General features: G+C 42.6%; 1 protein-coding gene across 1 annotated transcript; it reads right to left on the bottom strand.

Annotated features, from left to right (window-relative positions):
* Positions 1-6,192: 6,192 nt before the first annotated feature.
* On the bottom strand, positions 6,193-18,024 carry LOC119432351 (zinc finger protein 367). Its single transcript, XM_037699517.2, has 4 exons — positions 17,406-18,024; positions 12,892-13,011; positions 12,078-12,237; positions 6,193-11,376 (listed from the first exon to the last, which is right to left on the bottom strand). The coding sequence occupies exons 1-4, from the start codon at positions 17,836-17,838 to the stop codon at positions 11,064-11,066; spliced, it is 1,026 nt and encodes a 341-aa protein (XP_037555445.1). The 5' UTR covers positions 17,839-18,024; the 3' UTR covers positions 6,193-11,063.
* Between the last annotated feature and the right edge of the window lie 37 nt (positions 18,025-18,061).

The following is an 18,061-nucleotide window of genomic DNA, read 5'->3' as shown; positions in this document are numbered from 1 at the left end:
AACATCATCCGGGCCACTCGATTTTTTAGAGCGCAGCTCTTAGGCACCCGTTCCTGCGGCGAGCGTCAGCCGTCGGCGTTCCTCGTAACCGAGCACAGTGAAGGATGAAAGACGGCGATAGCGAAGAGAGCGCGAGGAGGAAAGTGGAGGAGGAAGGTGCAGTGGCATCATGAGGTGGAAAGCGGAGCAGGAGGGTATGGCGAAAGCGTGAGAAACAAAAAATTGACTGCACGCGTATCTGCTTGCTTCACTGCAAATGACGTCAAAAGACAATAGTCTTCTGCCGCCCGTGATATGTAACATCCTCTCTTCTCAACCCTCCCACCCCTCACACTCTTCCCTTCCCCTCTCACTCCTCCCATGATGGATGCAATGGGTGTTTTACTGAATTCAATTCAAATTTCTCGCGTTCACCCTGCTCTTGCGCCATCTGTTGGGACCTTTTATTACTGTTAGCTTAAAGCCGGCTACAGAGCTGCGGCCTCAGTCGGCTTGTTTTTAACGCGTAGCGTCTCTTCGACACCATTTCTAACGTGTTGATTTTTCATTTACTAACATAAAAATAAGTCAATCTGTATTCTTAATTAAATGAATGCTGCGGATCACGTTTATGTACATATATTTTGCCTCAAATAGGCCTAAGGTTTTCTTTGCGCTGTATAATGTTGACGTGTGTGACCTCGTGCCACCAGTGCTATAGTAGCTTGGTTGATTTTGGGGGCAGTTGAATCGAGTGACAGACGGACAGACAGACAAACAGAGTTTTTTGCGTTTAGGTAGCCCAAGAAAGACTATATCGTCTTTAATAGCGTAGTGCCACGCAAGACGTCCGAGCTCTGCGGCAACGATGGCTGCGAGAGGGCGCCAGAGTAGCACATGTCGTCTGTTCACCGATGACACCAACAATACCATATATGGAAACAAAGCGCTGCATGAGCAGAGGTCTGTCTGCGACGGCTGCTGTGACTTGCTTCCACGCGTCACCCACGCGCTGCCTCTCGTGATCTCCTAATTAGTTTATAACGTGCCGCACAAGATAGATTGTCCGCACCAGCCAATATATCGCGAAATGAAAACACGTATAGAGCTGTGCTCAGATTACGAAATGTGGAGTATCTTGATCGTTGGTGAATTTTTTATGATTGAAGTTAATTAAGCAGCACGTATTCAAACATCTGTGACTTCAAACTGATGTGTATATAGTCATATATGCTTAATATTTTTTTCCTGTTTTGAAGGAGTGCTGTTGGGAATCTGGGTTATGTGGAGGGTAGGTTATATGTACAATAATACATGCTTTTGTAAGTGTTGGTTGTATATACAAAATTAGTGATCTGATACTGGTACCTTCGAAAGTGTCTTCGTATTATGCTCTATTTTACTCTGAACTAGCGGTCTCAAACTCATCAAGACGCATCCAGTCCACATAGCCTCTCAAGGGACGCACCGCAGGCGTGCGGCCGGTGCCCCTTTCTATGCCCCCCCCCCCTTCTTGTTGAAATGGAGTCTCGAAGAGACCGTGAAGACATAATTGTTCGTGTTATCAGAAGTGCCTCCCCGCCCATAAAAAAGCTTGATGGCTTGGCTTGGCGTTTCTTGCGATTTAAACGCGGCCAGCGAGCAGATCGGCTAGGCTTCACCAGTTTCAGTGCTGAGGAGGCGCCGGCAACATGGCTGACAACCATGCCGACGACTTACAAACTTTTTACAATCCGTGAGAGATTTTTTTTTTTCGTTTTTATTTCTCACTTCTCTCGCTTCCTGCCTCCACGGAGTGGATTCACTTTGCGCTACTGTGCCAGGATGTGCTTTTCTTGCTCTTCCGTTGGTGTTCCGCCAGAACTGCAATCCCCACTGCGCAGAATCGCCAGTGTTGGTGGTCACTGTGAAAGTTTGTCTTAACCAAAGAGCATATGCAAAGGGGTTCATATTAAGCATATATATATATATATATTTTACAGTGAGTCTATGGGGAACAAACCAAACGTTCCCACATTGTTCAATATATTGTTTGGCTTAATCGAGTTCATCTTAATGGAAGCTTTCTGTACTTGCCAAGCAGTATTCACATGGAAGAGGTAGTCACAGTTGACACTGCGTGCTGATGAGTCTGTGTGGATTCAATGAGATTCAAGGAATGGTTTGCCAAACTGCCTGCTTTGTAAGTATGGGCAAGAACTTGTCTTCTGAACATGTCTTCCTCGGCATTTGCCTTTCCCACTCATTTTATTATATGTTGAGGGAGAAAATTGTACACCCACACCAATAGTTTCAAGCAGAATGACCATGGTCACAGTCACACATAATTTTGTTAGCGTACTAGTATTACTTTGAAAGGTCTGTCTGTGCTGGTTATGTTGATGTTTGTATTTTTTGGTGCAAGAACTGTTACATCCACTTCGCTACAAAAAAGAACACTGAGAGTTGAGTGAGTCAGGAAATCAGCAGCAGAGCAGCCGGAGGGACAAAGGGAATGCACTATTAAATGGGGCCACACGGTCCACACCTGAGAGTTCCATGCCACGGGCCGTGTGTTTGACACCTCTGCTCTAAACTGTTGTGCTGTATTTTAGTTTTTGGTACAACGTATTCTAATTATAGAAAATTGATTATACTACAAAAAAGAGCGCTGCGTGCAATTTAAGGATACTGCAGTCGACTTCAAAACTTGCCCACAAAGCCGTTATTTAACAAATACCAACATTTCACAACCAATCAGGTGTTTACTTTTTGTCTACTACAGTATATACATACACGAAAATCAATTACTTGTTACAATTCCAAGTCATCCCACCATAAAACTAGGGGTATGTGAATAGCGATACTTCCGAATCGAATTGAATATGAATCTTTGAGAAAAACAACCCACAAATATCGAATTGAATATAGAATATTTTCTCATTTGTGAAGTGACATCAAATACAAAGCTTGGGCAAAGTGCGTTTCATAAAAGAAGAAAGGAGGCTTACATACACTCACACATATGCATGTAATACTGTTCCCAATTAGATATCCGAATAGCTGAAGAGCTTGTGAATAATAAACAACTGCTTCGAATTATCTGGGGCATCAATGACAGTACCGAAACAGTTAAATGTTACCAAATGCTTGAACAATGTGTACAGCACTGCACATTGTTTTGAAGGGATGCAAACATGGTGAGAATGGCCAAATACTAATACATCGGAACAAATTCGTATATATAGGCTACCTAAAAGTGAGCCATTCTAATTGCTTGACTGAGAATTACTGAACAGAAAAACATTATCTGGCCCCTGTGTTCACACAGAAACTCGTGCTCTATGCAACAACCGCATACATTTGGAAAAGTCCTCACTTATCTGTTTTCCTCGATACTCCCTCATATTTCTATCCCTCATATACTTAAAATAAAAAAATATTTGACAACTTCGAATAGTGAATTCTTGAATCGGCTATGAATAGAACAGTATGGACTATTCGATTCGTTTTCGAAACTTCATATATTCGCCTACCCCTACAATATACCCATTACGGAGGCAGAGAGAACTAGTTCTGCAAGCATGTACAAATTATGGTAGACAAAAATTAAGTTACTTGGCTACCATAATCCTAAATAACCTTAGTCTTAAATGCAATTTTGATCTTTCTATGCGAAGATTTAACAAGGATATTAAAAAGAGAATATAATCGCTGAGTTAGTACAGCCGTAATTGCAGCTATGCGGCATTGTATAAATGTATAAGTTTGATTAGGCCATTACTGGAATATGCATCGGTCGTTTGGTGCCCTGATGAGGAAGGATTAACAACAAATTTAGAAAACATTGAACGCTGTGCTGTGTGCTTCATATGATCCAAGTACCGTCAGTTAGATTCAGTCACACAAATGCTGCAGTCCTGCAAATTGGAACTACTAGAAGCACGAAGGCAAAAGAATCGACTCAAAGTCTTTTTTCAGGTGCTGCATGGACGACTTAAAATTGATAAAAATGTGTATGTAACACTGCCAGGGAAATGAAGCGCTTGTGTTAATTACAATTATGTTGTACAGTCATACTTTGCTCACAGTGGTGTGTTTCACTATTAATCTTTTCCAGCCATGATCGAACTGTGGGATGCGTTGCCAAGCTTTGTTGGTAATTCAGTTCTAACAATCCTTATATGTGTATTTAAACATGCGCTTGTTCACCTGGTATGTGTGTGTACTTTTTTTTGCTCTCCCTTAAGAACCTTCAACTGAGTATTGACAGTATGAATAAATAAAATATATATAAGTGTGGTAATCGGTACCTTGTTTTGATTGCTGCATTGTGACATTAAATGTTGCAGCTGTTTTCTTTCATTTGTATGCACCAATTGCTACTTTTGTTTACAGATGCTGATGTACTAAATTTACTACTCTTGTGTTATTTTGCTTGTGCTTACGTTTGTAATTTTATGTTCTTAATTAAGCAATATTTTGTGCAATGTAACAGGCATTTACAGCTCGTGTAATGTGTAATGCTCTGTTTCAAAATGTTGTTTCTATGTTTCCAAAACTGTATTGTGGGGGAGCTGATTCCCCGTCAAACCCAGCCGCCTTTTGCTTCATTTGCCTCTTTCTTTCAACAAATAAAAAATAAACTTCTTTTCACGATTAAATAACTACACATGCGCTACGTGTGTCTTGTACTTCCTTTTGTCCTTGTCTCTTAGGTGCATTTATTTGTTTGCAAATAACCCGCACAATTACTTTCGGTCTTATGTCGCGCGGTGCACATTACCAAGTATAGCCCTATCTTGCACGTTGCTTCAGCCGTGATACGGTAGCGGTCGTTCCATTTTAGCCATTTTAACTTTGTCATCCGACTCTTGCCAAGTGGTTGCTGTCACGTCATCTGCGACACACAGTTGTCATACCATTGTCGCCATGCTGTTGTTTTGCCATCGCCATCACTTCAGTAATGCCATTCCATTGTTGTCATGCCGTCGTCATCATAACGCTTTTGTCGTTCTACTGATGTCAATCCTTGTTTGTTTGTTTATTGATACAGCTAGCCCCCGAAAGGGCCATTACAGCAGTGGTAATGCATATCATAGGATATAATATGTGTCACATTCATGTAGAACAAATTAACATAATAAAGCATGAACATAGCAGTATAGGCAAAGTAGTACATGCGTGTTGTGCATATTAGGCAGTAAAATTCACAGTAAAAGAAAAAGAAACAAATTTTTTTCACATTTATAGTTAGGACAAGATAGCACACAGTGAATGCTAGTACACAATTAACAAGAAACTGCAGTTTTACAAAGTTGCGCCATTGAAATAAATAAATTATTCAAGCATCATTAAAAATTCATTCACAGAAAATATTACAACCTAGTCGGGAAGCGTGTTCCATTCTCGAATGCTTGGGAAATAGCTGTATTTAAAGGCATCATTTCTTGTGAGTGGTGGTGAGATATACATACAATGAAGATATATTCAATGCTCAATTCTTTGTCATTCAATCGTAATTATGGTGTCATTGTTCAAGTGTGATTGTGCCACCTTTGTCACGCTGTCGTCGTCATACAGTCACTATAACTATCATGCATCCGTTGTCATCCCATCGTCTTCACTCCAGCTTTGTCATATCATCATCATTACGCTATTGTTGTCATAAAGGCTTTGTGGTACAGTTGTCCCGTCATTGTCGTCATCCCATTGTCACCATTGCGTCATCGTCATGCTTTCTTTGTAGTCGTTCCATCGTCGTCATTCTAACATGCCACTCTCATCATGCCATCATCCTCACACAGTCGCATCATTCTCCTTATGTCGTCATCGTCACGCTGTCTTACCATCGACATCACTTCAGTAACATCGTCCTGATGTCGTCATACTGGCTTTGTCGATCCATCAGTGTCATTCTATAGTAATTATGCTGTCGTGGGTCAATTGTCGTTGTCATGACATCATCATCATTATTGTGTCATTGTCAGAAAGTCACTATCATGTATTAGTTCTCATACCGTCGTCATCATGGCCGTGTCATCGTCATCAGATTGTCATCATCACGCCGTCCGTCGTTGTCTTTATACCATCGTCGTCATGCCGTTGTCATCATACTGCCTTTGTTGTTCCATTGATGTAATTTTTTCTTTGGCATTTCATCAATGTCACTGTGTTGGTGTCATACAGTCGTCATCGTGCCACCACGCTTATTGGCAAACTTGGCAAGCGAGTACCATGGCAAAGTGAGATGATACCATAGTATGGTGCATATAGCCGAAGCAATGAAAGTCTAAGAATGATCGCTAGAGATATTAAATAAACGTGACGTCAGAAATATAGTCCGTCACTACATTGCTTGAATGCTAATTGCATTGCTATCGATAGTCATCCTGAGACGAGTTCTGTAATTTTTTTTTTGGTATGCTTTTCATCTTTATTACTATTGGCCTTTGGTATGTGCAAGTTGATTCCTGTGTGGATTGCCATAGAACGGGCCATCATAAATTTTGCCATCGGGCCAAATGAGCATCACAGTAGAAATACCTTAGCCTTTAAGGATTTGCTTAGTCATACAGTTATTGGTGGCACGCAAGGGCATGGCATTGAAGTTACTAGTGGCATTTTACTATAGAAATCGTGGACATAGAAATCAAGGCAGCTAGAATTTAAGGTTTGGAGTTCCTATGGTGCATCTGGTGATTGGAATCTTGTTCCTTCACTCAGACATAAGAGTGACAGGGGCTAATTTTCTCTGCGGGGCTCACAAACACATATGCAGATGTGTTGGAGTGCATGCATTCGTCGAGCTGTGGCAACTGCCGAGCTCTGGCTTGAGTGAGTGTGTACGATTGTTCTTTCTGCAAATATACTTTGAAAAGGTTGGGAATACAGAAAGAATACTACCTTCTACCTACACATTTTGTCATGTCCCAGCGACCATGCCTGGAAGGTCTGTGAAATATAGTGCTGCACCAATGTTTAAATCCACATTTTCCCCACGTCATTTCTACATAGAACAGTGATGAAAAGAGATCACCGACCAAGAAAAATATTTAGTGAAAAATAAGGAGACATTGTGACTCCCACACGGCGAGCAAGACTCCCGTGCTGTGAACCGAAACAGCTTTTAATTTTTCACATATTTTTTCTTCGTCAGCGTTATCTGTTTTCATCCTGCCTCTTCCCGACCAGACGGAATTCCGTCATACCCTGGATTTCGTACACAGAACTGTTTGCCTAAAACGTTTACCGATTGTGATTATGATGGCATGCTACATACATTGCTTTCTGAATACAACTTTGCTGTTACCTGTGACTGTCTGTCGGAAGGGCTGTTTCTTGGCACATAACACTTCCAAATGTAAAGTTATTACCATTAGCCGCAAGAAAATAACCTCCGATTCCTCCTATGTCATAAATACTGCTCCAGTTCCTCGTGCATCTATGTATCATTATCTTCGCGTTCACCTTATTTCTAACCTATCATTTGTCCACCCATATTAAACTGATAACTGCGAAAGCTACTAAAACTCTCGGATTGTTATGCCGCAACTATTGCAGCTGCGCATATAATGTTCAGAAAGTTGCTTGTCGTTTGTTCGCTTGCAGCTCGATTATGCCTCGTCCATTTGGTCACCCACATCAGGAATATCTAATCTCAGCTATAGAAGCAGTTCAATACTGAGCAGCCCGGTTCGTAACGCGCAGGTACGAATGACAGTCCAGCATCACTAAAATTAAACGCATTTTCCTTGAGCCTTTGGAAATGCACAGTTCTCTTGCCATAATGTCTTTTTTATAAGTATATAAATCATGGTCATTTCGTCTCCCGTTGCAAACCCAATCGCGCATGTCTAGCTGGCTTCACAATCACTTAAGCTGTAGTCTCTTATCAGGTCGCATGCAGTCTTTCAATTCATCTACGCTTCTTCATGCTATCTGTCTTTGGAATAGACTTCCTGGTGAAATCAGTTCACTACCCGATCCAGTGTCCTTTCGGGAAATGCAGCAGCTGTATGCTTCCTAAAAATGTATAACGATTGCCACCGATTTCTACTGTTGTACACGACAGTTGTCTTGGTATTTTTTAACTATCTAATGTAGTAATGAGCGCATATTTCTTGGCTCTTTGTGTATTGATGATGCGTATTTGTTATAGTTATACCACTCATATATTTTAATGTTTATTAGTTGATGTGTTGTGTTCCAGCTTCAATATGTAGGTAGTACATGTCTGGATCAATAAACAACTATCTGTTTCTGTAACCCCTTTACCCATGCTCCCTCTATGGGGCATGCAAGGTACCGTAAATAAATAAATGTAATTCCTCAGTGTTGTCATTGTAGGAGTACGAGAAAGGAGAAAGAGCATCTGGTCATATGATTTTTATTAACACTGAAACAATAAAATTTCTCATCTAAAAAGTTCTGGCCGCTACTTTTTATTCCATACAGTGGACGGATTCCTGCAACAATGACAAAAAACAGTTATAATCAGTGCCTCACAATACGACCGTCACTGTGGACTTGCAGTCAGCTCCAGGCACAATTACACGCAGTGTCCGAGATCACTGTGCCGTAATGCAACCACGATGATGATTTATACAATGAGAGTGGGATGCTATACACAATGTTTTGGCAGCGAGGTCCAAGACAGCTGCCACTGGTAACATGACATTTTCGATACACGATCATCGCACTCAGGCTCGTGCGACTCATGAAGAGCATTCCAGACAGGTGCACAAGGACTTGTCATGCTCGGCTGCAACAATACACTCTCGGTCTGTTGACAGTGTAAAGCAACATTCATTTGATACGGGTGATCAGATAAGATGCTTCAGAAAGTGAGACAGATTTGTTGAGACGATGATTGGTGTAAATACAAAGCAATAATGAAAGCCATGCTAGTTGGTTACAAGATCAGCAATGCATGATTTACTGGCACCAAATCCAGAAAGAATATAAGCACCAACTTTCAACTTGTCTTTACTAATCATTTCAATGCTATTCACATTGCACACACATCTAAGTAAAAAGGAACATGTGCGTGCTGTGAACACCATCGAAGTGAATCGTTACCAAATCAGCAACGCTTGCAGTCTTTACTTTGCTGAAACGCTCATAAATATGCATTCGTCACAGCACATTGTTGTATAAATTCAATGTTGGTGTGTCCAAACAAGTGATATAGTATTTGCACTAGCATGCCATCAATGGTCTTGCTGTAAAAACAAGATCCTTATTTTAGCAATTTTATTGCGTGCAGTCAGCCAAATCTTTAACAATGTCACACGAGCAGGACAAAGGCAGGGCATGTGCATCCCTGAAGGGAAGAGTGGAGCAGATGACGCTTGCACTGAAGAGTGCTTTATACGTTAGTACGTAATGTTGTTGACCTTGCTGCTTCTGTTAGACGGCGCCGACACAGCGTGCTAGAGGTACAGGGATCGATACACTGCACCTCTGCCAAAGAAGTTACGGGGAGATGCCAAAAAGGATTTACACACAATATTTACAAGGCAACAGCGAGTGGCGCTATGACAACAAAAATTGCAGGCCAGGGCACAGCTCGTCCTCTTTCTCGTCTGCTATACTGCAACTTCTTCGTCCGCACGATAAGTGGATTATTAATTGTTAAAGATTTGGCTGATTGCGCATGCGGGAAGCACGTGTTCCTATGCAAAAATAGTGGCACACTGTCATAATGGCAAGTTGATTTTCATGGATGTTATGAGCATCGCTGTATAATAAACACTACTAGCTGAAGTTTGACATTGCTCCTGCAGTTATGTTGTCAAGCCCCATTTGAATTTGGTGCCAATAAATCACGCCCAATGCTAACTGCCACTAATGCATGAGAAGCAAGCACATTTCAAGCTGTGCTTTGTCAAACTTGAAACGAATCACTTGCATAAAGGAGCCGAGTGTGCTTTCTGAGAAAATGCGCTGCGACAGCAGGAGTTTTTGGGTGGCACGAGAAGTCCTACGTAACTTGGTATGTTAACAGATGTATCGTCATAGCCGCGTCAAAGAATACATTCAGACTAGAATCAAACCTAAAAAAAAAAAAAAAAAATCTGTCTACAAGAACAAGTGCTTCTCCGCATTAGGCAGATGTTGCCTAATGAGAATGAGAAATTGGCGACTTCTAAAGAGAACAAAACGCGAATGCCTGGATCACATGGCTTGCTTTCTCCGGTGGTAAATTTTTGCAAACTTGGTGATGGGAAAAGGCAAGGCAAGAAGTGAGTACTCTCGTCAAATAGTGCATGCGGGAACGTGCTTAAAGGAACTTCGCAGTACATGCTGGCAACAACTTCATACTTGTAACTGAGTTTGAGCACTTATTGCAATTCTGCTGGCAGTGACAGCAACAATGCAATCTACCGGTTTAAGTGGCAGCTACAATGCCACTTCGACTATTTACAACGACTGATCTACTCAGTTTTTTCCCACACATTGCAGAATGGATGGATAGGTGCCTAAAGAGACACTAAAGGAAAATATAAAGGATGCAGTGCAACAGCATTCAAGCACAAGCCACCTGAGTTAAGGTTGGCATGATGTCCATAAGCAGCATGTGCTTGCTTACTTAGGTCTCAGACTTTGCGACATCGTGCTGCCTAAGCAGCATCACTGTCTTTCCCAGCACTTGAACAAGCTGCTCCGCAAGGTACCAGCACATCCTAAATGTCACAATTCTTTGAAGCTCCAGCGGTCTTCCTTAAAACGCATTCCGAGTTTCCTCATTCTTCAGTATTACAACCGTGAACCATCCCAGGTGACTCTTACCAAGGAGAGCAAGATACAAAGCGACAAAGTGGATGGAACATTCACATTTACAGTAAGTTTCTGTACCATTTCGTCCACCTGTGTAAGGACGTGACAAGATAGGGCTGGTTGGTAAATGCTCATGATGGAAAGCACAAACTGGGACAGGGCCAGAAAACTAAAGATATGACTTGTGAGCGTGTTCCACTCTAGTTTGCGCTTTCTGTCATGGACCACTTGGGACCTTCAAACGGAAACATACAACACGAGTTAACATGAGATCATGGGGCATCCACATTGCCTTGGGTCAAGGTCGACAGCCCCCACTGCAGCTAGCTGTCGCAACTGTAGTACCGAGACACGCTGAGATCGAGTGGCCTGTCGTCAATTTCGATGGAAAAACCTGTGTAGGCAGGAACGGATTCTACCCTCTCCACGATGGCGGCGGGAGCACAGCCGTCCCCGTGGCCCTTGTTCGAGAGCTCGATGAGCGCGAGTGCACCAATCATGTCGCGTCGCGAGGACGGGGCCAACTTCTTCTTCTGCAGCAGCTCCTCAGAGTCGATGCATGCTTGAGCGTCCAGTTCACGTTTCAGCTGGCGTGCCTTCGGTGTTGCCGTACCGTCGTGCGTCTGCTTCGAGCGACTGCAGGAAAACGTAACCACAAACAAATTGCAGACCACCTTCAAACAACCACGTCACTGCTTGTCACACCAACACGCTCATGGATAAGCTTTATTATATATATATCGGGCCCCTCGATTTGTTTTCTTCTGGTTCGTATACAAGCAAGAAGAAAAGAAACCGAGGGGCCCGTTTTTTATTAGTCATATCATGAAAAGCCAACAATGACAGCATAGAAGAAATTATCTGCAGTTCGTAATTTAATTAAGGAAATGATAAATAAATGGAAATAAAGTGGATGAAATAACTGGCAGCAGGTGGGATCTCAGCCATAAAATTTTGGGATAACCTACCCGCTTCGCAGTGAGGCTGTGAAGCAACGCCCCTAAGCATGGTATTAAGAGCATGCTAAAGCGCTTAACAGACCTGGACAAAAAGACTTTCAACTATAGTTTATTTGAAAATTCTGTATTCAAATATTATGCCCACACATGTGAAAGTAACATGTGCATTGCACTCATGCGGCATCTGAAAAAGCAAAGTCCGTTTTCCATCACGATCACGGAAAACTACACTGATCCAGTTTTCTTTTTACTCGCATATTATCTTGCCGTGGACACCGCGAAATGCCACTTCTACGAAATCTGAGGACGCACGAGTCAGCTGCGAGTCGTGTATATGCTTGGCATTTTTATTTACGCAGCGTTCAGCACAGCACTCACCCTTTCAGCCACAGCGTCACTGCTTCGTTTTGGTTTTCACAGTTGGCCTGCTTGTCTTCTGCGTTGTCGACCCCAGCAGTGCTGGCATCGTCACGTCGAAGAACTGCAAACGGATGCAGGCTGCAGCGACGGTTTGAGTGGGTGAACCTCTGGCTGCATCCTGGATAGAATAGAATGTAGAATACGTTACTAAAAAGAGAACTGGCATATACAGGAAGTTATATACAATGCGAGGCTGACGGATTTTCGCGTAATGGGGCATATAACGCTTTTGCGTTAAAAAAGCCTCTCTTACTGCGAGGAGATGCCTAGTATGCCAGAAAAGCCCCAAGAATGAAAGAAGGGTGGGTGCCGCCTTCTTCAAGTTCTCGCAAACAGCTCGCCGTGACGTTATACATTTTTGATGCCATCTGCTAGGGCTTAGTTAATTGTTTATCAGTAAAGACAGACTACGTCCTAGTATTCTAAAGAATATAAAGATTGAAATTGGAATGTTTAGCAAACGTTTACTGGTCCAGCAAGGACCGATTACATAAAAACACATTAAGATCCATGATGTCACTCTGCAGGCTTCGGCACAACATTCTAAAAATGCCACGTTAACCTTCATTTTCTCTTGTAATAATCAACCTATTATCGCAAAATTAACTAAAATGTAGTTTTCAAAAAATGCTTTATCAAGTCTTCATTATTTCAGTGTTTCTCTGTAGTGTCCCTTTAGGGATGTTCAAGAACTCCGTGAAATTTAAGGGCCCTCAACGCGTTTTCATATTCAAGGAGCACTACGAATCCTGCAACTGTGCTGAACCCTCACCTGGTTCAGAGCAGATGAAGGGCTTTTCGCCTGTGTGCAGACGTTGGTGTGTCTTCAGCTGGCCGCTCTGTGCAAATGCTCGCTTGCAGCCCGGAAAGTCGCAGACGTACGGCTTCTCACCTGAGGAGGGTAGGAGAGAAGGGTGGTCAGATGAGGTGCTCACGCAGGTCACAGCAGAGGGATTAAACCAACAGATAGAATGCAGTAGAATTTTAGTAAGCAGCAATTACTAAAATGCCAATCACCAATTAAATGAAATAACAGCCTCTAAATTGGTTGGTCTTGTATTTGGATAATGCAAAAACGTAATTAATCAGAACCAAAATTTTTGCAACTCTTTGTAAATGAAATCACAGAAGCAAGCTCTAAAGAATGTTTTTCAAAAAAAGAAAAGCCACGATTTAATTGCTTTTTTTGCAACACCTTTTTTCTACATAGAAAATAGCTTTCTATGTAGAAGAAAGGTGTTGCAAAAAAAAAAAAATAATAAATAAAATAAAGCATCAAATAGAGGCTTTTTCTTTTTAATATTCTTTAGAGCTTTAGTGTGTTCTTTCTTTATTCTTTAGTGTGTTTTAAAAAAGCAGTGGCGAAGTCTCAAACAAGCAAAGAACATAATATATTTTAATGAATCAGATATGTAATCCAAATAGCTTGGCAGTACCACCAATCACCCCATAGATCGCCGAAATAAACTCGACTGAAATTTCAGACGTTTTAATGTGCGCCGTTTCCTAACTTTGACTCCACCATCATATAACCTCTTGCATTAGCAGTCACTGTGTCGAGCAGTATAAGAGCAATGTTTTTGCTTTGATACATGGTCAGCGCCTCCTCAAAACCAATACTAACAAAACCTAGTGAATCCAGAAGTTGCCGACAACGCCCAAAACATGGGAGAAACTAGCTCCTACATTCACTTCTCGATGCCTAACATTTCATTTCTACTATCAACCATGTTAAGATCGTGTATGGCAGACAGTGCTACACTCCTTGCCTATCTCTTGGTATATGGAACTCCTGTTAGCCGGAACATGTTTCTCTGGTCCCTTGAGGTTCCATTTAACATGATTCTAGTGTACATCTTCACTTGCACAATGCACTAATTTGTCAGTCAGCCTGTTCCAAGTGGTTTATTGCTTGGACTCAAAAAGGAGTTAGCATACTCGTTTGTCTCAGTTCAGGCACTCTAGAGTTTTGCAATCATGATCATTACAATGAGATTTAATAAGAAAACTGCTTCCCAACAAAGCTCACTTTTTGATACTGTGATATTCGTGATCATAGAGGAGGAGAGGGGCAAGAAAGAGCAGTGCCGATTACCAACAGAAGTTCTCACAGCAAGAGGAAGAAGAAACAAGAAAAACGCAACAGCCTAAACACAATTTCCAAGCTAACATAAAAGATACGCAGGATAAACAAAAACGAGGTGACCTTCGCACTCACCACAAACAATCTATTTGTTTGCCACTGGCCATATTTTCTAAGAATCCATTTGTGTTTTCATTCTTTCTGGCTTTTGCCACTGGCTTGAACGTGGCTTGGGCGCCCATCATGCCGCCCTTGGAATGAAAAACGAAAGGAAACGCTATAAAGTATGGGACCTTAATGGATCATGAAGCCTTACCAACAACCTTGAGCTAGGACGCTTTTGCAAACAAAGCAAAGAAAAAAAAAAAAAAGGCTAGAGCATATGCCACTAATGGTCTCAAAACATGTAACCGACAGCACTGTATTTGTGGTGTCTTTGCTTAATGCCTGCGTTTCATTCATTTGCCCTGGTAACTTGTTACACAATTCTAGCAACCAATTAATTGTGCCTAAGTGACCCTTGATGACTGTTTAATCTCTGCATAGATGCATACCAGAATACCAATAGATGGAGATGGGAGGAACATTAGTAGTAGCACTATTTGGTGATGCCATGCTCAAAAAAAAAAAAAAAAAAAAAAAAAAAAAAAAAAAAAAGCGTGCGACAATTCGCTAGTTCATTCGGCAAGGCTTGTGAAGGTAAACAGCAAAGGAAACGGGAAGAATGCACACCATAAAGCGCTGCAGTGTGTTTCTGCACTGGAAAACAATATCTTAATTATGATTTATTATACCATTGCTGACACAGTTATGCCAGTAGCAAGTAGAACCTGGGCTGAGATAATGTAGCAATTTTATTTGAACTTCTTATCCTTCGACATTGGCCCAAACATCTTATCACCGGGATCAGCCAGTCGTGAGTGGTAGATGATGAGGTAACAAAATAGGAGTGAAAAGAATCGCTAAGCTATACTTGCCTGTCACTCATTGCAATAAGTGCACTGCAACTTGTTCCAACAAAAACAGACAGTTTATTACTGATATATTTTAAGGGTAGCCTGACAGATGAAACACTGTGTGGTGCCTAGATTTTTTCTGCATCTTCGGCTGTCGCGTTACTTGACTAAATATTGGTTAGAGTTCGTCACGAGCACCACTGTTTTCAGGTATGTTTTCCTGTATTGTGGCATAAACTTTGGCTATGCTTTACTAAAAACAAATGAGGCCTAGGCATTTATGTTTTAATTGGGAACATAAATAAACGAGCTTTACTTGAAAATAACTTTTTTTTTTCCGTGACAATTTTACAGGTTACATTACGGTGCAGAATTCTGCATTACTGTAAAGCAAAACTGCTCAAATGTTTATTTGTTCCCACACCATATACTGACTCTTGTAGCGGAAACAGTGCGAGAAATGATTACTGAGACACACACAACACAAGCACTGACTATCAACTGCTGATAGTCAGCGTTCGGGTTGAGTGCTCAGTTCTCGCGCTGTTTCCACTACGAAATGCTTTACCAACTAGCCCAGTGCTGCCCCCTTTTGTCATATACTGACCATGAATGCTGACGTTTTCCAGTTAAGGAATTTTTTTTTTGTGTATGTGAACTTGTAGCCCTATTGAGTGTATTTAGGTTGCAGTGTAGAATGATGAACTTCAGCATTAAGTGTGCAGCACAATTTTTTTTTCTTTTTGCCAGTACAATTTCTGCATGGCGCAATAACAGTGAATTAGGTTTTTATCTGAAACAGTTTCTCCCATTGTTTGTATGCAATAGATGAATTTACAGTGCAAATTGGAAAAAGAAAAAAAAAAAAAACAATACAAGAAAGTTGTGTAGAACTATATCGCACTTGCAATGCTGAGGACTCAACCACATATCAACATATTTGAAAGCGAGTACAAACATCGAAATTCAGTTACCGCCTCTGTCTACCTGCGAGTCAAACCGAGTGGGAAAGAAAAACAAAACAAAAAGCAAATGTAGAAAATTTCCTGGAACGATTGGCAATTCTGACCAATGACATAATGTCGCGAATATGCAAACGTTTTGCCTCGAACAATTCGCCTGATAGCAGATCTCCCAAAGACCATCAACTCCGTGACCGGTGCCGCTGCGAAAGAAATACATCGACAACTGAGGGAGAAAATATCGGTATGCGCGTTACGTCGGGTTATTACCGAACGATTGATAAAAACGAGGGCAACTAATTTAAATATAACAGGCGACGGCGGCGGCCTTGGCTAATTAAATGTCGTCGACAGGGAGACGGCGAGCAATGCGCGTAGGTGGCGAAGCGCGCAAGGCAATCGGAAAACAAAAGCGCTATGGCCTGATGGAATCTAGCAAATGTCAAAACTCGTCGAAGGCTAATGAAAGCAGCAGCGCCATTCAAGTCGAAAATGGAGAGCCCGCGCCACTATATATATCTCGACGTGGCGCGCCAATTAAAAGGACCGAGCGCGGGTTTTTCCCGCGATGAAAAAAACGCGCGCAAACATATGTAGGTCACCCAAAGTTGGACCATTCCTTTCCGATGGAGTAGCCAAAATACACTCAATACACGTGCCAAAAAAAAGCGCACGATCCCGTACCTCCAAAAACAATTGCGAGAAAGCGCGAAAGCGCGCGCTTTTCTTTCTTGTGCGATATGATGCTTGGCGGGCACAGGCCACCTGCAACGTTTTAAAGGGCCTGTGACAATGGACCGTGCCACTACGCAAACTAGAACGCGACATACCTCAGCCGATGTAGCTAGCGATCGGCAAGAAAGACGCAACAATCACCCGAGGAGAGCAACGCGCATGTTAAAACAAGGCGCGATAGGCATTAGCACTCGGACACTGTGTTTCCCTCGCAAGGGCAGACAACGTGTGCGGGCTTTAAACTGCACGCGGCCGCCCGAACTGCGGTGTTACCATTCCACAAAAGTGAGAAACAGTTGCAACAGGGTGATTACGCGGAGAAGAGACGAACGAATAGCTGCGTCGGTCGAGCTGTAATTTCTCTTGCATTTATACCAGATTTCGTGCTTTGCACCCACGGAACGACGACGCGCTCAGCAGGCGCCAGAATTACGTCGCAACTCGAATTAACGAAAACGATCGTCTGAAAGTAAAGGGCCTTTTTGCGAAGAGTTTGCGGCGCGCTGATTGCCTTAAGCGAATGCCTTCTGCAAGAAAACATGGTACGTACCCGTGTGCGTCCGCATGTGTGCCTGCAGCGACTTCTCGCGCGGAAACACGCGGTTGCAGACCTTGCACTTGATGTTGCTGGGCGATGAGGAACCTTCGCGAATCAGAGACGTGATGGTGTCGAGCCTCGGGCGACCGCGACGTTGGCCGTCAGCTCCTCCGTGCGGAGTGCTCGGCGTCTGCGGCGACGAGGGACGCCCCGCGACCACTGCGGCAGTGCCGGCGCGCGGGCTCTTCAGGTCGACGGCTTCGGCGACTTCGTGCCAGTTCCACGGGTAGTAAGCCTGATCTCGGATCGGTGGGCTGCACGGCGAAGGGGACGACGACATCGCGCTGCCGAATGAGGACCACAACCTGGAGAAGACGACGCCGCTAGGCACGCGGTCGAGGGCGTACGCAGCTGACGGGTAGCGCACGGGACGCGCCGTCGGCATTTACGCGCGCGAATTACCGCAAATTTCGCGCCAGATTCAGCCGCTTAGCGCGCCTAAGCGCAGCTGTAAAAAACGCGATGCGGCATTTAACAACAACTTGTTCACATTTACAAAAAAACTTCACATAAATTATTTGTATGCCAAATTACAGTGAATATATTTCTTTGGTTTTATTTAATTTTTAAATAAAAGTTGAAGCCAAGGTTTTCGGCGAGATGAAAAC

The sequence above is a fragment of the Dermacentor silvarum genome, chromosome 11 (genome assembly GCF_013339745.2).
Source record: "Dermacentor silvarum isolate Dsil-2018 chromosome 11, BIME_Dsil_1.4, whole genome shotgun sequence".
NCBI classification, from domain to species: Eukaryota; Metazoa; Arthropoda; class Arachnida; order Ixodida; family Ixodidae; genus Dermacentor; species Dermacentor silvarum.
The sequence above is the reverse complement of the archived record's forward strand: the minus strand, read 5'-3'. Positions and strand labels throughout refer to the sequence as shown.